General features: G+C 40.2%; 1 protein-coding gene across 2 annotated transcripts in view; it reads right to left on the reverse strand.

Moving 5' to 3' along the window:
• The window catches only part of PAPSS1 (3'-phosphoadenosine 5'-phosphosulfate synthase 1), a 128,741-nt gene that overhangs the window by 66,098 nt on the left and 40,595 nt on the right, over window positions 1-22,048 (reverse strand). For both annotated transcript variants that reach the window (XM_066385519.1, XM_066385518.1), the window contains 3 exons: window positions 21,103-21,241; window positions 15,854-15,972; window positions 2,754-2,867 (listed from right to left, as the gene is read on the reverse strand). In XM_066385519.1, the coding sequence (XP_066241616.1) occupies window positions 2,754-2,867; window positions 15,854-15,972; window positions 21,103-21,241 (372 nt within the window). The remainder of the gene's footprint in view (window positions 1-2,753; window positions 2,868-15,853; window positions 15,973-21,102; window positions 21,242-22,048) is intronic.

Below are 22,048 nucleotides of genomic sequence, written 5' to 3' on the forward strand. Positions count from 1 at the left end.
TAATCGAGACAGGATCATTTTTGCCCCACTTCACATCAAACTTGGCTTAATAAAGCAGTTTGTTCAGGCGTTTATTTTATTTATTTATTTTTTTTTTTTTTTGGCAGAGACAGAGAGAGGGACAGACAGGGACAGATAGACAGGAAGGGAGAGAGATGAGAAACATCAATTCTTCATTGCGGTTCCTTAGTTGTTCATTGATTGATTTCTCATATGTGCCTTGACCACCGGGGCTACAGCAGACCGAGTGACCCCTTGCTCGAGCCAGCGATCTTCGGCTCAAGCTGGTGAGCCTTGCTCAAACCAAATGAGCCTGCACTCAAGCTGGCGACCTTGGGGTCTCAAACCTGGGTCCTTTCGCATCCCAGTTTGTTGCTCTATCCACTGCGCCATCGCCTGGTCAGGCTGTTCAGGCTTTGAATAGAGAAAATGAATGTTATCAACATATTATTTCTGCTTTTCCTGCCTTGTCTTTTGAGATGATAAACAAAGGTGTATTCGATGGACCTCAAATTTGAACCCTCATACGTGATGATGAATTTGCCAGGAAGATGAATAAGGAGGAGAAAGCAGCATGGCAGTCTTTTGTGGCAGTTACAAAGAACTTCCTTGGCAACAAAAAAGCAGAAAACTATCAACTTCTGGTTCAAAGGATGCTGTTGGCTTTCTGCGACATTGGATGTAACATGAACATTAAGATTCACTTCCTGAACAGTCATCTTGAGAAGTTTCCTGAAAATCTTGGAGCTGTTAGTGATGAGCAGACTACTGCTAAAGCATCAAACAAGATTTTCCTCAACAAGTACACAAACGCAAAAGCTACAAATGCAAATTTTTGCCTGAATAAAATTTAAAGAAGTTTTGCACAAATTCTATGATTAAAATAAGTGTTTTAATATGTTCTATTTTGAAATTGTAGACAAATTCTGATGCAATCATATCTTTTAGTGTATTAGTGTATTTATTGCATTATATAAATTATTATATTTTCACAAAGATGATGCCCAAGAAGACATTCTGCTTCATTATGTTAAACTAAATGTTGAAAATTTTAAAATAAGATGAAAACCTAAAATCTTGAATTGCAAAAAAAACTGTAGCTTACAGAGAAAAACTAATGTCAGATTTGAGATCAGCACGCTTGAATTAGGTAAAAACAAGTGTTTTTGTGGATGCAACAAAAATTTTGCTCCCCAGTGTAATGGTTAAATGAGATCATAAAGGTGTCTTAATCCAACAGGACTCTGCCCTAGGAGAAGAGCAAGCAACACCGGACCCCCCTCTCCCTACCCTGTGAGGATATGGTGAGAAGGAAGATGTCCTCAAGCCAGGAAGAGAGTCTCACCAGGGACCAAATCAGCCAGCACCTAGATCTTGGACTTTCCAACCTCCAGATTGTGACAAACTAAATTTCTGCTGTTTAAGCCATACAGTAGGGTATTTATTATGGCAACCTAAGCTAATACATTATCTGACTTAGCATGAAGTTTTTAATTAATTATTTTTCATACTTCTGTGCAAAGAATCAACTACTGTATTGAAAAAAAGTTCACAGTTAGAAAAGGCCTGATGAGCCTGTATTCATATTCATTCACTGTCATTCTTCCTCTGCGTGTGTATGTGTGCAAACGTTCCTTCCACGCAAAGTCACCAGTGAAGAAACCCGTTGTTCCTTCGCAGCACTCAGCCTCCTGAGCGGCTCCCTGACTCCCACATGTCTGTCCTCCCAGCATGTCTTGGCTTCTGGTCAGAGACCCAATCATGGAAAGCAGATCGGATCATCTACTCCTATCAGAGATTTGGAAAACTACCTGAAAATTCTTCCTCCAAGCCCAGAAGTTTTGGGGTTTTTTCCTCTCTCCTTACTTTCAGATTCGGCACTTTGCTGGATGTTTCAGATTTTTACCATACTGAAGAAAGACTGGGCAATTCTGCTCCCAGTCCAGGTTCTTCTGCTTTAATCTCTGTTTAGAGTTCACCTAATGATAGGATTTGAAATCCTCTAGGATTTCAAACTGGTGAATTATCATCTCTGTTGTCATCATATCTACATCATATCTACAGAGCAGTTTTTCTTATAGGGAAAATAGCTGACGATATCATTACAGCTAAGATAAACAATTATTCTTAACAATACAAGGGAGAGTGAGGACTTTGGTAGGAGATTAGAAAAAATGTTTTTTAAAAAGTTCATTTTTAAAATTAATTATTAATTTTCAATTAATTATTACAGGTTAATATTTCTTAATCTTTTAGAACTCAAGTCTTTTGGTAAGCCTAAAAATCTTACACAATCTTTGCACTGTAATATATAAAAATAAGCCTGATCTGTGGTGGCGCATTGGATAAAGCGTTGACCTGGAATACTGAGGTCACCGGTTCGAAACCCCAGGCTTGCCTGGTCAACACACATATGGGAGTTGATGCTTCCAGCTCCTCCCCCTGTTCTCTATCTCTTTCTTTCTCTCTCTCTCTCTCTAAATTTCTCTATCTCTACCTCTTTCTCTTTAATAAAAATGAATAAATAAAATCTAAAAAAAAATTTAAAAATAATATATATAAAAAATAAGTATTATATCTAAAAAGAAAAAAATCAAAGCCCAGTATGGGAATATGGTTTTTACACATTTCCTGCCCTGGAAATTGTGATAAATACAACTAACCATGCCCTAAAACACAACTATAAAAACACAAATTTTACAGACTACTAACTATGAAGAAATTACTTGGTATGAAAATAACAAAGCACTTACTTTACTAATTTTCAATGCTGGTAATGTTTCTGCATCTGTTTTTGCCAAATGAAGTTTATTTTCTGGCACATACAGTTCTTTTACTTCATAAGAGGCATCTACAGGTACAATATCCTATACCAAAAAAAAAAAAAGTACAATTAAATATCTGATTTAACAATTCAGAGTTCTACAAAGAATATCTTAATAAAGAAAATTAAAATTTCAAAATAAGACTTTATAAAGTAAGTATAAGAAAGGGCTTTGAATGCTGTCCCTCCCCATTCAACTTTCCAAATGCCTATTGGTCTACTCTGAAGCAGATAAAATCCCCCACAATAGAAGTCATCATGCCTCATTATCTAGTGAGAAAGCAATTCCTAGAACATACCACATATGTCAAAATCAAGCAACTACAGAGAAAATGTGACCTCAAAGATGTAATGAAAAAAATAATTTGGGACCCTGGTTGGTTGGCTCAGTGGTAGAGCATTTGCTTGGCATGTGGATGTCCCAGGTTCGATTCCCAGTCAAGGCACACAGGAGAAGCAACCATCGCTTCTCCACCCCTCCCTCTGCCCCTTCTCTCCCTATCTCTTCTCCTCCTGCAGCCATGGCTCGGCCAGTTTGAGTGCATCAGCCCTGGGTGCTGAGAATGGCTCTGTTAAGTTTCAGCCTGAGATGCTAAAAATTAGCTCAGTTGCGAACATGGCTCCAGATGTTGGTTGCTGGGTGGAACCAGGCCAGGGAACATGGGGGAGTCTGTCTCTCTATCTACCCTTCTCTCACGTGGAAAAGAAGAAAAACAAATAATTTGCAAACAACAAAAGAAAATACTCTAAACATAATCATGGTTTAACATGTCATGAAACCATGTCACTAAAGCCATCTTTTCAGAATGCAGCACAGTACTCCAGAGTATGCCTGCCTTGCTCCCAGCACTGCTGGTTTGAGAAACAGCACCTTTGATCCCATGTGAAATGTCACCTGGAAATTTTATGTAAACTCCAAACATTCATTTGTATAACACTGGGACAGTCCTTATCCTTATTAATCCTACAAGACTATATTTGTAATTACAACATAACCACTCACACACTGCTTATCAGGTTATCATTACAAGGCTTGTTCACATTTGTCATACTCCTAGGAATAATTACTAAATGTATTTACTTAAAAATATTTAAGCCGAGGTCCTGGCTAGGTGGCTCAAGAAACAAAGCTCAACCCGGCATACCAGAGGTTGTGGGTTTGACCCCCCAAATCAGGGCACGTGAGAGAAGCAATCAATGAGCACAAAACTAAATGGAACTAAGTAAAACGAGTTGATACCTCTCTCTCTCTCTCTCTCCCTCTCTCTCAAATCAACGGAAAAAAAATTTTAAGCAAAATTTATCAGTAACTTCAATAAGCATGTAAAACTGTCACTGACAGACGTCCCCAAACTACGGCCAGTGGGCCGCATGCAGCCCCCTGAGGCCATTTATCCGCACTTCTGGAAGGGCCACCTCTTTCATTGGTGGTCAGTGAGAGGAGCACTGTATGTGGCGGCCCTCCAACGGTCTGAGGGACAGTGAACTGGCCCTCTGTGTAAAAAGTTTGGGGACCCCTGGATTAAAAGCTTTTCATACATGTATCTCATCCAAGCAATACCTGATTATTCAAAATAAAGTAATTCTCAAGAAAATGAGAAAACAAGCCATTGACTAGGAGCAAATATTTGCAAAACGTTACTCAAAGTATAAAAGTAACTCTTAAAACTTAACAAGAAAACCCATTAAAAAATGAGCCAAAGATCAGAATAGATACCTCACTAAAGAAGATATACCAATAACAAGTAAGCATATGAAATAATCCTCTATATCAGGGGTCGGAAACCTTTTTGGTTGAGAGAGCCATGAACGCCACATATTTTAACATGTAATTCCATGATAGCCATACAACGACCCCTGTACATTACACATTATCCAATAAAAATTTGGTGTTGTCCCGGAGGACAGCTGTGATTGGCTCCAGCCACCCGCAACCATGAACATGAGTGGTAGGAAATGAATGGATTGTAATACATGAGAATGTTTTATATTTTTAACATTATTTTTTTTATTAAAGATTTGTCTGCGAGCCAGATGCAGCCATCAAAAGAGCCACATTTTGCTTGTGAGCCATAGGCTCCCAACCCCTGCTTTACATCATATGTAATCAGGAAATTGCAATTTAAAACAACAATGAGACCTATTAGAATGGCCAAAATCCAAAACACTGATGAGAATATAGAGCAACAGAAACTCTCACTCATTGCTGGTGGGAATGCAAAATAGCTCAGACACTTCTTTGGAAGACAGTTTGGTCATTCCTACAAAACTAAACATACTCTTATCATACAATATAGCAATCATGTTCCCCGGTATTTATCAAAGTAAGTTCAGAACCTACGTCTACATAAAAGAGCTGCACACAGATGTTGACAGCAGCCTTATTCAAAATTGTCAAAACCTGAAACAACCGAACAGTCCTTCAGCAGATGAATAAATAAGCTCTGGTGCATCCAGACAATGATAATGTTCAGCACGAAGAAGAAATGAGCTAGGACATGTTGGAATGAAAGGCATGGCGGAAACTTAAAAATGCATATTATTAAGCAAAAGATGCCAATGTGAAAAGGCTACATACTGTACATTTCTAACTATGTGACATTCTGGAAAGGGCAAAACTATGGAGACAGTAAAAATGGTCAGTGGCCGCCAGGGCTGGGGCGGGTGAAGGGAGAAACGGCCAGGCAGGGCACCGCGGATTCCTAGGGCAGTGAAACTACTCCGCACGGCACTACACTGGTGGATGTACGTAATACACCGTCAAAACCCACAGAACGCACAACCCTAACGTGAACTATAAACTATGGGTGACAATGATGTGTTGACAACATTAATCACCTGCAACAAATGCACCATTCGGAAAGGGGTGCCGCCAGGCGGGAGGAGCCTCACTCCCCATACTGCCCACTCAGTTTCGCTGTGAACCTAACACTGCTCTATACAGTCCACTTAAAAATAAATAACAAAAAAAGTTACTCAAAATAAATGTTAATGGAAGAACCAGGTTTTTAAAGACACTCCCTACTATGTATTTTTCTTGAGGACTGAGTCTGGGAAGAAACTTCAACTTACATTTAGACTTCCATTAATATCTTCAGTAAAAGAAAAAACAGTCAGATATGCATACCAAAACTAGATGATCTCAAGAAAGGTCTGGGTGCCAAGGCCCAAGCAGTCCCTGTGGGTTAGGAGAATCTAGAAACAACCATTGCACATTTCCCCAACACTCTGTTCCCTCAAAGACAAAACAAAAGAGAGAGAGTTCAGCACCAGCTACATCATGTGCCCAAATCAGGCTTGCCTAGCAGGTAAATTCAAGGTCTCTGATGTTTCTCATCATAAACCCAAGAATAAAGAAGAAGAAACATGAAGGAAAAAAAACAGAAAAGAAATAATAAAAGTAAAAGAAAAGAAATCAGGAGACTGCTTGCCGCCACATCAAGCCCAGCCAGCTGGAGTGCTCCTGGAGTGCAGACACCAAGTCACTTTCTGGAGGCCCCGAGACTCGAGCGCCTGCCCCACCTCCCGCAGAGGCCAGTGGAAAAGCGCATGTTTGAAGCACAAGCACTGCACAGCACAGGACAGGACACTTGGTAAACCTTCCAGACATCTTTTGCAATTAAGTGTCTGGCAGGCGCCCAGAGCTGAAAGTATTTATTGTCTTCACTGATGGTAAAGACTCCGTCAGGGCACTTTAAAGAACAATGGCAAAGGAAGAAAGGCTGCTTCCACCAGCCACCTCTGTCTTCTCTTTGTATGTATAAATACTGCACAACTTTGTATGAATGAGAGATTGTTTCCAATGAACCTATGCTAGAGGACATCTTAAATTTTGCTGAGAGGGTCTAAGAAGTAATAAGTAAACACATAATTTATACATAATACTTGATTTCACTGTACTCCTGAAAAGAAAATCAGAAATAGAAAAGCTTCTTCATATCTAACAAGAAAAATAGATTAATTTAACGCAGTCCATTCTGGAATTATTTTAATATATGTTATCTTCATGCACTTAATACATTTTTAAAGTATAAAATAGCAGCAAAGAGAATTTGGAAATGAGAAAAACAAACCACCCTGTATATGGTTATCATTACCATTTTTGTATATTCCCTTCCAACTGTTTTTTGCCCATAGGCACATCACAGGGCAATCAGTACAAAGCCTATTACTTCATCAACAAGAAAATAAGAATTCGGGATCAAATTTCCTGGAAGAATAATGTAACGTGCACTAAGTGCACTGCACACACCCTATATATTCAATTAGCTTCTTGGATCTGTACAACTGTCAGAGATATCTTGAGACATACACATTTTCCCAGCTGTAAAATAAAGAATTAAAATCCTCCAGACTAAGAACAAATGCTAAAACTTAGTTATGTTACACAAAAACTCTGACATTCATTAAGACTTTTGTGAGGAAGGGTATGACAAAACAGACTTAAACTTAAATATTTACATTAATCACAAAACATTAGGGACACACCACCTTCAAAACCTTTTAAAAAGAAATACAAGAAAGCAACAGGGCTCTACAGAAAGGTTATTTCTGCGGTATTTGAGATCTGAGTACAGATCCTAACAGTGCAACTTTGAACAGGCTACCTAATGTTTCTGAACCTATCTCCTCAGTTGTTTATAAAACTTTTATTGATTTACTTATTTCAGGGCCATTGTGGCAACTCAAAGATGAAGGTATCTGAACTGCAGGAGTAATATTTACTGGATGTGGTCTATGATACCAGAGTCATCCTAAGAGCTTCACATGAATTAATCTTCATGCAATTCTACCGATGAAGGAAGAAACTACTGCTCTCCTCCTTTTACAGACGAGGGCGTTGAGGCTTAGGAGAAAGGAAACTAACTAACTTGTCCCCAAGTCCCTGTTATACTGTCTTCCACAAAATAAACACACAATAAATAGTATTGACAGTTTGCTTGCTACATGCCTGGAACAGTTCTAAGCACTCAACACATTAACTCAGAGTCATCAGTACAACCCTAAGGCAGACAGGTACTATTATTGTTTCCCGTTTCACAGAAGAGAGAACTGAAGCCACAGAAGGTAGGTTATTTTCTGAAGTGTACAGTTAACTAGTAAGTGTAGATTCCAATACTACCTTCCTCCAAAAACAAACAAAAACCTTTACTGTTTCCCTCATGAAAACTAAGTCCTAAAACATTGGATCACACAAGTTGTTTTTATAGTTTATTTTCATGACTTTATTAAACATGTATAATTCCCAGGGTTTCTGGTTCAGCATGTGGTATTTCTGTGTCTATAAAGGTCATAACAAAAAGTAACGATACTCAACATTTCAATCACTCCTACATATATCCCTGTGAACGATTTTCAACCAGCTTTTTCAAATCCCATCTCTGTAAATAAAATGAAAACGAAAACCTCCATTTCCACCACTCTAGATCCTTTAGAAATTCGAAACCAGAACCCAGTCTAGGAACAAATGACATAAAGATTCCAGGAAAGAGAAGAATTTCACTCTCAACTTCAAGGATACAATAACTCTGAGTAAAGCTTCCTTTGCCGTCTGAGAACCCTGTGTCACTGGAAGGAAGACCAGTTTTAGGTTGTGCTGGGACTACTCTCCTCCTCCCCAACATTCACCACTGATAACTGTCAACAAACTTGGAGGGTCAGGGTTGGATGCAACAGGGCATGTTTAGCTAGTTTCTTAAACCAGCATCACGAGATTCGCTCCACAAATAGTACTGCTGAAGAGCAGCACAGAGCGCTCATGGCGACGCCCCACAGGGCTGGGTCCGTGCTCCCCACCTCCACCCGGAGTCACCCTCTCCAGAAGGCCACGACGCGGGAGGCTACACTCAGGTGTGTGCGGTGATTCCCTCTGAAGAGATGTCCAAAGTAGGAACTGAGAACTAACAAACGTTTCTACACATTACATCTAAAGTTTCCTTCCAACCATACCCACAGTTAAAACACAAATGTATAAATAATTTGTGAGCAAATCTAAGTTTCCAAGAGAATTACTTTGAACCTGAAAGGGTAACATCTATACCATCAGCCTAACCAAGTTATTTTTTAATGTTTTGTACACTAATAAATCCACAGCATTTTTAGTAATGACCTGCTTTATATGTATGAACATAGATGCTATAATCAGTTTTCAAGAAAGAAAAAATTTTCCATGAGTCAAAATATTTTCATTACAAGCATTTCACACAATTCTTCCCTTTTCAAAATTCACATCCAACAATACTTTTAAGTGATTTTTAGCCTCACAACTGAGATACAAAATTCTTCTGATGACTAGCCAATGTCAAAATAAACGTTCAAATGGCTGCTATTGTTTCCCTTGTCTAAAAAGATTCATAAAGTGAATATTTTTGCAATTAACACAAACATAACAACATGAATCAAGATGAACATGTGACATTTGCTCCGAGGAAGCGAGTTCTAAAGTAGATTCTAAGTGTAAAGAGAACAGAACTATCAGGAATACAAAAGTATTTTTTAAATGTAGACACAGCCAGTTTCTAGCACATTCTAGTGACAACACATCTTTTTAGTTTCCAAAACCACTACTAAACTTTTAAAGAGGAACAAAACCACCTCAGAGTAGGACAAGGTACCCAGAAAACAGAATGTGACGGCCCTGCCACACAAACTTTCCATTTATTTGGGATTCATCAGGATTTCCAGAGATACAGTCAGCTATTAGCAAACAATGTATTCTTCAAACTATACATATAAAACCCTTTATTTGCTTTAAACCAGAAACAGCTCATCAGCGAGGCCAGGAATCTGGGTTTACATACCTAACCCCTCATCTAAACTTCAGAGCGCCACAGTCACCTACCAGCTCAGGGTAAAGCGAATTCAGGGACCCCCCTGCCTAGGGCATCAGGACACAATTCACAGGCTACCAGTGAGGTAGGTTTAAATGTTATGAGTGTTTAAATATTAATTTTAAAATGTAACATGAATACTCAAGACATTTTTTGCTTGGCTGACTAAATGCAATCTAAGATCTAACATATGCTGTATCCACCTTTGTTCAGAGACAATTGTTCATTTTTTATCTGGAAACCGGAAGGCAGAAAAATAATATTGACTATATTCACAACCTGAAAATACATAGTAACTCTTGCCTTCCCTTTTTAATCTTCCTAACGAACTTTGAACATGTTAATAAACATAGTGAATCCATATTTTAAGATTTTCCTTTCTGTATTTTCTGTACTTTTTTCTTGAGCCAAATCTGCTCAAAAGATCAGAACATAAAAGTTCATTCATATTTTTGTGTAACTACTAAATTCCTACTATCTAAACTACATGCATCCAAAGCATAAGCACCAAAAAACACACTAGCAAGACCTTAAAATTGAGCTGCAAAGTCTGGTTTTTATGTGCAGTACAAAATCCATTTAGAGCACTAAACCACCATTTCATAAAAAGATACACCTTTAAATAATTTATAGCACTAGTAAATCTAGAGTTCCTGGTAGATTTTAAAACAGTATTTAAAATATCACTTTAGATTAACTCCAGCAGCAAGAAGCCTACTTCCTCATGTTGTAACACACCAACTTAAAATGTAATACCAGCAGGCCATCTAGTGACCATTCAAGGATTAGGGGGAAATGTTTCATTCAAAACCCTCAATATTTTTCAGTGTCTTTTGTTTTCTTGAACAAATATATGTTACCTGAAGCACATTAAGAAATAAACATGCTCTGACAAATACTGAGAAATGCAGTCTTCATATGAACGACCACATTAACCTATCCGGTTACTTACATAGGCCAGAATGAAAGACAAAAAGACAATCCAGAGATGACGGGATATTAACCTAATGAAAACATCCACTACCCTAAAATACTCATCATACAACACACTAAAAACATTATTCTTGGACATTGAAACCAATGCCATTTCTTAGTAAAGAAGATTAATGAAATAATTCCTGGTAGAACTCATTTCAGAAGAGTCACTCCAAAGTAATACTAAAACCACATAGGAAAATTTGCTCTTATTACCACGGAGACAGCACTTTTCAAACACCTGCATTCTCCAGAGGCCCCCAAACATACTACTCTCCTTGCTATTATAAAAAAAAACTGTAGTACAAAGGGAATATATATGATATTTGGTCTTTGTACCCATTTCCTAGCACCGAGTTCTTAAACCCCTGGAATCTACTGAATGGTAAGAGCCTTTAGTATGATGATGAAATGGCTCCAGGCCAGCAATCTTCAACCAGTGTGCCATAAGAATTTTTAAAACACGCAATACCTGACTGTGTAGTTAGACGCACTGAACTCTTTTCCCTTAGATTGCCAAATTAAAAAATGACAACAGCCAATACAATAGCCATCTGGTGTAAATGAATCAAAATTACACCTGTTTTTTTCTTTTCTTTTTTGTCAGATCAGGAAAAAATACATTATTTGGTCTGCCACACAATTTTAGTCATTACTTTATGTGTGCCATTAGATGAAACAGGTTGAAAATCGCTGCATTAGACGATTGGAACTTTCAGCTCCACCCCGAAATGATTGTGGGTGGAGGACTGGAGATTGCATTTAATTACCAATGGCCAAAGATTTAATCGATCATTCATGCATGCTAAAACCTCCATAAAAGCCTGAAGGACAGGTGCAAAGGGCTGGGTTGGGGGACACATCAAGGGCAGCATGCTCAGAGAGAGCACTGAAGCGCTGTGCCTCTCCCTGGCCCCTGCCCTTGCCCCGTGCATTTCTTCAATTCGGTTGTTTCTGAGTTGTACCCATTATAATAATCGGGTAATAGTAAGCAAAGGGCTTTCCAAACTTCCGTGAGTGGAATTACTGAAGCCAGGAGCGGGCATCGTAAGAACCCTCAAATCTGCAGTCAGGTGGGCAGAAAGGCAGGTCGCCTGGGCACCCTATCTGCAGCTGGCATCTGAAGCTGAGGCAGTCCTGTGAGATAGCCCTTGACCCATGGGGTCTGAGCATCTGCAGCTGGCATCTGAAGCTGAGGCAGTCCTGTGAGATAGCCCTTGACCCATGGGGTCTGAGCGTCTGCAGCTGGCATCTGAGCTGAGGCAGTCTTGTGAGATAGCCCTTGACCCGTGGGGTCTGAGCATCTGCAGCTGGCATCTGAGCTGAGGCAGTCTTGTGAGATAGCCCTTGACCCGTGGGGTCTGAGCGTCTGCAGCTGGCATCTGAAGCTGAGGCAGTCTTGTGAGATAGCCCTTGACTCGTGGGGTCTGCGCGTCTGCAGCTGGCATCTGAAGCTGAGGCAGTCTTGTGAGATAGCCCTTGACCCGTGGGGTCTGCGCGTCTGCAGCTGGCATCTGAAGCTGAGGCAGTTTTGTGAGATAGCCCTTGACCTGTGGGGTCTGTGCGAACTTTGGACAGTGTCAGAACTGAATTAAATTGTTGGGCACCCAATTAGTGTCAGAGAAACAGAGATCTGTTTGGTGTGAGAAAAACCCTCAAAGGATAACAAACTTTGAAGAGATAAAATTTCATTAACTTGACTGTTTTAGAAATGAAATTTTTGTTATATATGGCATAAAACCCAAATAAACTCATTTACCAGTTAGATTTGGGTTTTAAGACCTAAGGAAATCATAATTCACCTGGCAAAATGTGCCTCAGCTTACAAATACTTTTCTTATTTCACACTACAGATCAAACATTCCACACTAACCAAGGACAGGCGTGGCAGTTTATTTATTCACACAATAAAAATTCTTTCCAGCCCAGATAGTGTTGTCTTTGATCTGCTCTGAGGTATTTTAAAAGTATTCTAAAAATATTAAATCAATGAAATGCCCATTCTCCTCAATTTCTTAATCCCAACTACACTTAGGGAACAAATGGCCGAAGAATGTAAAAGTGAGTTAAAGAAAAGATTCAGGCCCCGGCCGGTTGCCTCAGTGGTACAGCATTGGCCCAGCATATGGATGTCCTAGGCTCGATTCCTGGTCAGGGCACACAGGAGAATAGCCATCTGCTTCTCCACCCCTCCCCGTCTTGCTCCCCTCTCCAAAGCCATGGCTCGATTAAAACGAGTTGGCTCTGGGTGCTGAGGATGGCTCCACGGCCTCTGCCTCAGGCGCTAAGAAGAGTTCAGTTGCTGAGCAACGGAGCAACTCCCCACATGAGCAGAGCATCACCCCCTAGTGGGCTTGCCAGGTGGATCTCAGTAGAGCACATGCAGGAGTCTGTCTGCCTCCCATCCTCTCAAATAAGGGGAAAAAGAAAGAAAAGGTTCATATTTCATAAATAAACTGGAAACTGAAAGCATCTAGATAATAGGAAAGGCAATGTAATGGAAAGACAAGGGTGGGCTGCTGAATCCAACAAACTAAGTTTAAATCCTACTGAACCTGGCTGAAACTACCCCGGGACAAACAACTTCACCTCCCAGAATCTGCTTCCTTATCAGTAAAATGAGAATAAACATAACTATTCCCAGACTTTTAAAACAAATGAAACACAATACTACTATTCAAGTACCTAATACAGGGCCTTATACATTATAAGAATTCAACTAATGGGAGTTACTGTTGATGGTCCATCTCTGCTGATGATATCTGCTTCTAGCACACAAAATTATATTCTTACAACCACGGGTAATGTAGAAGCTCAGATCTTCACATCCACATTCAAAACAGAACTATAAAGCTATGATGATTTGGTTATTCTTCCTTGCTCTAAAACACTACTGCACTCTACCTCCCAATCTACAGTGTGTCCATAAAGTCATGGTGCACTTTTGACCAGTTACAGGAAAGCAACAAAAGACAATAGAAATGTGAAATCTGCACCAAATAAAAGGAAAACCCTCCCAGTTTCTGTAGGATGATGTGGCAGCATGTGCGCATGTGCAGATGATGACGTAACACCGTGTATACAGCAGAGCAGCCCACGGCCATGCCAGTCAAGATGTGGACGGTACAGAGGAAAGTTCAGTGTGTTCTGTGGCTTGCTAAATTCGAATCCATGACCAAAGTGCAATGTGAATATCAGAGCGTTTATAACGAAGCACCACCACATAAGAATAAGATTACTCGGTGGGATAAGCAGTTGAAGGAAACTGGCAGTTTAGTGGAGAAGCCCCATTCTGGTAGGCCATCAGTCAGTGAGGAGTCTGTAGAGGCTATACGGGATAGCTACCTAAGGAGCCCTAAAAAATCTGTGCGTGAGCCCACATTGAACTGCACTGAATAGGTATGAAATTGGGAGAGTTTTTCTTTTATTTGGTGCAGATTTCACATTTCTATCATCTTTTGTTGCTTTCCTGTTACCGGTCAAAAGTGTACCATGACTTTACGGACACACTGTATATCTGAACTCTATGATGTGAGCTCACATAACTCACCATCAGAAAACCCAACAAATGCCTCTGCAATGACAATGAAGCTGAACTGCCCTTGCCACCCCTGGGATCACCAGGAGAAGAAGTATGTTATGCAAAGTGCACATAATATCAAGTCACCTCACAATAAGGGTGCAGCAGGCAAATGTATTCCTTGATCACCAACTAGCCATAAACTCGGCGCTGGACGTCAGGTATTCACAGGTTTGCCTTGTGCCCTAACACTCATTTAAGGTTCAACTTTGTTGAGAAAAATCAATGGAAGATCCATTCCAGAACAGAAGCAGTCATGTATGTGTGCATATGTGCAGTCTTCCTTCAACAGTATTTTAAAATTCCACATCATGTTACAAAAGGAAAAAAAATTAATGCCTTTTATATTGCCATTCTCATCTATAACTATAAATGATGGTGGTAAAGACCAAAAATTAAGCGCTATTGCAAAGGAATTTTACAGTTTAATTCACTACCACATCCCCAGTGTGCATGGCACTAAATATATATGAAATTAACTAATAGTATTAGCCATGTGCAATATAGACATGCATGCTTCAATGAGCAGAGAGGATTTTTACTTAGGAAAGCACACAATACAGTATAAATAAATAAAAACTATCAACAACCCCAACAGCAAAAGGTAGAATATGCTGAAAAGGAAACAGATTCTGCAACAGAAGATCACATAACAAGAGGAAAGGCCAGCAAATCTGTGAAATCATAAACTTCCTTGAGCCCATTACAGAGCTGAGGTCCTGAAGCAGTGACGTAAATGGATTCTAAGAAGTGACAAGTCCCACCAAGAAAAGACGAGACACGTGAACTACTACTCCCTTTAGTAGAGCATGGGAGGAAGAGGAAGCTGCAATAAATGTAGAAAGGGAGAAACAGCTGAAATGTTTTTAAAACTCTGAAAGGCTGAGCAAGGTAGTGTGACTGGTTAGTTAGTGTAAGTGGGAGCCCAGGCACAGAGCGCTCTGCCCTCACTCAGTCAGGCCTAGAACTCAGGGGAAAGGTCAAGAACAGGTCTGGAGGAGCTCTCCTCAGTGGGACACAGGCATCCGACTCGCTCATCTCCCTGGATCCTTGGCTCACTTAACAAAAGCCTTAAGCTGACAGAGAAGGGCAGGAAAGCCCCCCAGGGTCCACTTTCCCTGGGGGAGGGGTAGAAGCAAGTATGGTCTGCCAAAGGGAGGGGTGTGGAGGACACTCGTGGCTCCGGATCCTGACCTGATGCAAACCAGAGATCTGCGAATGCATGTGAGGATGCAGAAAGCCCCCCAAACCCTCCCAGGCTCAAAGCGGAGATGGCTACCATGGTACTAGCTATGTACCCTAACTGAAGAGTAAAGAAAAAATGTAATAATGCCAAGTTGTAAAGCTGACTGAATCAAGGATGAATTTCCTCTGTTAGGTACTGTGTGGTAAAATTACTGGTAAAATAAAAAATTATTGACTCTCAAGCCTCCTGTGGGTTACACTGATGGGGTATTTCCTTCGTTGTACATACACAGTGCCCCCCCCCCAACACCTAACACAGCGATGTACACATACAGGACACTGTTAAAGAATTTACAATACAGATAGTCCTCCGTACCACCACCACCTATTTTTCGGAAGATGTGGTTATGCAATGGATAGAATTATTCTCTGCTGATTCCCTCTTTGACCTTCTCTTACCCGTTCTTGCAGAAGCTCCACAACTTGCTGCACACAGTCATTGACATCACAGGAGTCTGTTTTCAGCACCAACTCAGGGGCCTCTGGTTTCTCATATTCAGAATCAATCCCAGTGAAACCTACAACAGGCACCAGATATAAAGGAGGCTGGAAATTAAAAATAATTTACACTTGTTTCATCAGCGCCAGTCTCTGCTATGTTGAAGTTAATATTTATGCTGCTACAGGTTTAGAGTATAAAAGACCCTTGGGAGAAGATTTCTAATTAAACTTTGTTTCTTCTTGAACATATACAGTTGAATGTCATTATGCACAGTAATTGTCTTTAGGGAAGTTGCTATAAACACTAAATTAGTGAATACTGAAACACTGTTTGGAGAATATGGAGTTAGGTTCCTATGAGCCTCTGGCAACAAAACCTTTGTCAACTGATTAATCTATAACTCTGTTTTACATGTGTTTCTGTTTAATGCAGCTTATTTAATATATATTGTTCATTCATGAACACTGAACTCATGGCCAACAGCAGTCTAACTCATGCTTAAAGAAAAGTGTATGTGATCCATATTTCTCCGTGGGACACATGGCAGCGTTCCTGCACTTAGGGAACATTAGACCTCATATCTCAGCACTATGGCTGAGGGCCATCTTTAACAGCAAAATCGTCAACAACAACAAAAAAGCACAAAAAAATGCAAAAACCATGGCATTAAACAAGCCACAAAAGGACATTTCTTTACAGTACAACAAGGGAAACACAAAGGTCAAATGTCACCTTGTTCGACTTCAGTTAGGAATACATGGCTCGTGTGACCACAACTGACTGCCAAATGCCCTAAGTACGCATGTGAGGTTACCAATAAATGGTAGGGAAAGCCGCTCTACAAACAGGAGTCTTTCATTAATGAGGACCAACTACATCTCTGGTCACCTCTTTTCTTCTTTTTAAATGCCTAACCTGCCTGTAAAGACAGAGGAATCGAATCCAAGTGATCCGGAGCACCTCATTTCTCCGCAGGAATACAGAATACATTACCTGTGCCCTGGGCATAAAACTAAAATTGACAAGCTTTTTTCTTCTCAATGCAGAAACCAACATGCAGGCTTCTTTCATCACCAGATTAAGTGTTCAGGCAAGACAATTTAATTACTATTTAGTTTAAGCAAAGTACAAATCAGGAAGGTAAACGTGTTATATCACAAAACATACTTCACAATCAAATGCAATCAACTGAGTTATCAACCACTATTTAGGTTTTCTCATTGCTAAGAAAAGAAACAATATATGATGTTTCCCTAGAATGGGCTAGCTGAGCTGAGGTATGCTATTCCTGTCTTACACTTCTGACACCACCCATGCGCAAGTCATTCAAGGCCTGTCGGCTTTGGAATGCTTAGGTCAATTTAAAATAATTAAGAGCTGCAGTTCTCAAGAGAGGTCTAAAATATACACTACAAGTCTACAGCCCTCTGATTTCATTTTTTTTCTATTTCGTATTTCTCAGTATCACATGTGGTCCTGGAACCAGAATATTCAGCTCATGCTCCTGTCACTACAAATCCAGTATGCAGAGATAGGGACTGAATCTCTTTGGGCGTTTTTCCCCAACAAAAACCATCTTAACACCTCGTCTGGATCGGCCTTTTCGTGTGAAGGAAATAAAAGACAGTGAGGGTACTGGAATTCAAGGGAAAACGTTAATTGCTCTCTGGTTCTTCTGGAGCCAGGATCCAAGAGCACTCACTGCTTTTTGCTTGGTGGTGTCAGTACAGTCCCGTGTTTTAAGGATACCACTTTTGATGGACTGCCGTCCTCCCAAGAAAGGGCTTGTTTAGTTCACTGTTTGCAGCTCCTGAAAGGACAGCCTTCTACACAGATTAATCACTAAGCCTACTAACTACACAGAACTAAAGCTACATACACCTTCTGAACTTAAAAGTTCCTCTATCACTTGCAGGCTTCCTGAAACAACTACATGCGTTAATTTCTAAGCCCATCAGTTGAGACTTAAAGCTTAAGAATTAAAAACTAAGCCTATTGACTATAACTAAAGTAAAGCAGTCCTAAATCTGCTTTACTAGTATTTCCAGCAGTATTTAGTACTGAGTCACAATGACTGGGGAAAAATAATTCTGGTTTAAATACTTGGTAAGGTTTGATTCTCAATTCTCATATGTAGTTAAGACACTGGAATCACTGGTCCCATTCCAACGAGATTCTGATTTCATTGGTTTAGGAACAAACAGCCTTGCCACTTTTATAAGAAAAAGTTTATTTAGAAAATTACAGCCTGACCAGGTGGTGGCACAGTGGATAGAGCGTCGGACTGGGACGGAGAGGACCCAGGTTCGAAACCCCAAGGTCACCGTCTTTCATCTGGTTTGAGCACAGCTCACCAGCTTGAACCCAAGGTTGCTGGCTTGAGCAAGGGGTCACTCAGTCTGCTATAGCCCCTGGTCAAGGCACATATGAGAAAGCAATCAATGAACAACCAAGGTGCCACAACGAAGAATTGATGCTTCTCATCTCTCTCCCTTCCTGTCTATGTGTCCCTCTCTCTGTCTCTGTAACACAAAAAAAGAAAATTACATATAGAAGAAGAGATTTATAGAAGAAATCAGCTTTAGGAAACAAGCTACAGAGGCAAAAGAAGGGCCCTGAGAGCTCAGCAGAGAGAAGCGTAAAGGTAACACGCCTTTGGGGGTGGAGAGGGAAGACTAGAGGAAAGCTCAGCACAGGATTTCTTTCCTTTTTCTTTTTTTAGTGAGAGACAGACAAAGAGAGAGATGAGAAGCATCATCTCATAGCTGCATCATTTTAGTTGTTCAGTGACTGCTTTCTCATATGTGCCTTAACCATGAGGCTCCCGCTGAGCCAGTGACCCCTTGCTCAAGCGTCAGGCACAGGATTTTCAAAAGTTCCCCAGGTAATGCTAATGTGCAGCAAAGTTTGACAATCAGTATGTTAGAAAACTTGGGCCTGACCTGTGGTGGCGCAGTGGATAAAGTGTCAACCTGGAACCCTGAGGTCACCAGTTCAAAACCCTGGGCTTGCCTGGTCAAGGCACATATGGGAGTTGATGCTGCCTGCTCCCCCCCTCCTTCTCTTTCTTTCTCTCTCTTCTCTAAAATGAATAAAGTCTTAAAAAATTCTTTTAAATAATAATAAAATTTTCTAAAAAAAAGAAAACGGCTTAACAGTTTAAAAGTTGAGGAATTCTCTTCCTAGCAAATTTATTCCTTAAGTTATTATAATACACATCCAATGTAAGAAAAACATTTATATTCAAGTAGTTAATAATGACTTGAGCAGTAATCATGATGATCTAGGTACTGAATAGCTGACAGAGGGATACATTTACAGTTCAGTAAATGCCAAACAACCTGTAAAACCCTGAGCTCTGCCGAATGCATGCACTTTCTCCTGTCCATGAATGTTTATCATCATGCTCAGAAGCAGCAATGATAGGGAACTTTTGAAGCACCATGTAAGGAGTAATTATTACAAACAACTCTATAATCAGGAACTCGAGCACTATGGCAAACCTAAAATAAATGTGCGTACACACGCATACCCACGTACATATTTGAACCTGAGGAACATTTTATCAATGTCTACACAGGAACTGAGAAACACTCGGGAAATTAAACAAGTAACACATAGAAAAATAAACTAATACACACACACTGTAATTATATATAGAATGCAAACTGTAAGTGACTCAAAGTATTTTGGATGCAGTCTTATTCATCTTTGCATCCCAAGCACCAAATAAATACCTTGCAAATAGAAGGCATGATAAGTGTGTGCTGAGTATCCGCTTTCCACTCCCCCTTCTAATCCATCCACCAAGCATTTACCAAGTGTTTGCCAGGTATTACACTTGGGGCCAAGCACTGTGCTAACTTCTAACAATATAAAAAAATTCAAGGGCAAACAAATCTACCTCCCTCAATGATTCATCTTTGCAAAAACAATAAAAACCACAATTAAAATAAGTAAAAGATTTAGACTTCAGAATCCTGGACACATCATTTTGCTTCTGTTTGTCAAAACTCTATTACAATAAACTGAAGTAAAAACTGGTCATCCACAGAGAGAGAGAGTGATATAGTAGTTAAAGGGTAAAACTGGTTTCTTTCTCATTGTCATAAATTATTCAGGCCAGACAGCCTGTGCTTTCTGAGTCAAGAAAATGCCAGTTTAATAGGCGAAACTGGGTCTCCAGGGTGGCACGACTGGATATTAGCCTTGAGCAAAGACCCAGATTTCCCACAGCAGGTGGATTTTGACGCAACCACTAAAGTCTGCCCATGTCCAAAACACAGAAGAGCCCAAAATAGCAAGTATTTTTCTTTCAATCCACCTTTTCCTTTTCAGGGCTAGGAGCTGAATGCCAAAAATCTATAACTCACAAGCTCCTGGAACTCCTAAAATAGTCTCAGGCTATCGCACTCCCTGTTGGGAAGGTAAACAGAAGTCACCTACAAGACTCACTGACTCCTAAACCAGACTGACTGAGTAATCTATCTTTGATTGTTTTTAACACTGCCATGTCCTCCATTTCTGTTAACAACAGAACAAGACTAATGTCAAAGGATGTCTAGAAGGTAAATAATATGATTGGTATCACAGGCTACAGCTAACAGGTTCTAATGTCTCCCTCTACATCCATACGCTCATCACAGCTGGAACGCTTGGAGCAGACCATAAAACCTAAAGAGCAAAATGTATATATTTTGATGGAATCAGTGATATATTAATTCAATCTAATCCAACAATTGTGCACAGAATGAATAAGCAATCATTCCAACCACCATAATATTAATAAGAACAAGACATTGTCCTTGCTCTCAAGATGCTTATAATTCAGGCATTTTCCCCCCTGGCTCTGAACTTCCCTACATTATCAATGGAACTAAGAGCTGAAGTGGCAGTAGCTAGCCATTGATATTCCTCTAATGCTAGGCACCTAATGACATCAAGTAGGTTTCCACCAGTCCCCAAAATGCCAACCCTCTAAAATTCTGTCTTCCGATTAGCAACAACCCAATCAGCAGCAGTCACTGTGCGCGTACAGTGCCAGGCACTGCTGCTAGGCCTGAGAGCTGCAACACTAGGAGACCGATTTCTCTTTAAGGGGTTCTAAGTCGTTGGAATACTCCCAATCTCTTAGAAAAGATCAGTCTCAGACATAGTAAGACAAAATACCTAAGCAAAGAGAAACTGGGGAAAAAACATTACTCACCTTTAATTTCTCCAGCCCGTGCTTTTTTATAGAGTCCTTTGACATCCCTCTGTTCACAAACATGCAGAGGGGCATCAACAAACACTTCAAAGAAAGGCAAACTGGCGCCCTCATGGATCTGCCTTGCATTGTTGCGATCCTTAGGAAAAAAACAGGTACAGAAACATTAAAAAGTGCTCATACAAATGAAAGGTACTACGTGAATACCATGGATGAGTAAAATAATATAATTAGATAAAATTTATATTTCTAAAATTTAAACAAAAAAGTCCAAGAGGTTATTAGGTTAACATTTCCATTCTTCATAACAATTTAAAAGGGCATACTAGTCTTAAAAGCAGAGCTATTGGGGGAATTGCAGGAGGGAAAACAATGGATGCCTAATAAAGACTTTCCCTTTAATTTTATGAGGAATCTGAGCCAGAGCCCAGCTCAAACGCAGGTGTCATCGGGCCTCTCCCTAATAACGTTCAACCTCAGCCTGAGCAGGCATGAGAGCAACTTCACTATTCAAAACTCTGAGGCCAGTTTATGCATTTGCCAGATGCAAACCCTCATCTCTACCTGGATGTCTGGGCTTAAGCCTTTGCCATCTCACCGGAAGACACACCCCTACTCTTCTAGCCAAGGCAAGGTGCTCCCGCACAACACACGTCCAAGGGGACATGCTCCAGGAGCCTTCCATGCATGCCCAGTCTATGGGCCCTTGCTTCCCCTGGCTTCCCAGAGTCCCCACCATGTACCTCTGTCATAGATCTTATTCTGATATGTTAAAATAATTTCATTAGCTTTATAACCACAGTGTCTGGTAGAGTGACTATTAAATTATGACCTTACTTCTCCAGCTGTCTGTTTAAGTGAAGGTGTTCCTGAGTTTCTGTCAATGACTCTTCTCTCATTCTATATACTCTTCTGTATACTCAGCTTTATCTAGGTTTCAACTAAG

This window comes from Saccopteryx leptura, chromosome 5, assembly GCF_036850995.1.
Source record: "Saccopteryx leptura isolate mSacLep1 chromosome 5, mSacLep1_pri_phased_curated, whole genome shotgun sequence".
In the NCBI taxonomy this organism is placed as follows: Eukaryota; Metazoa; Chordata; class Mammalia; order Chiroptera; family Emballonuridae; genus Saccopteryx; species Saccopteryx leptura.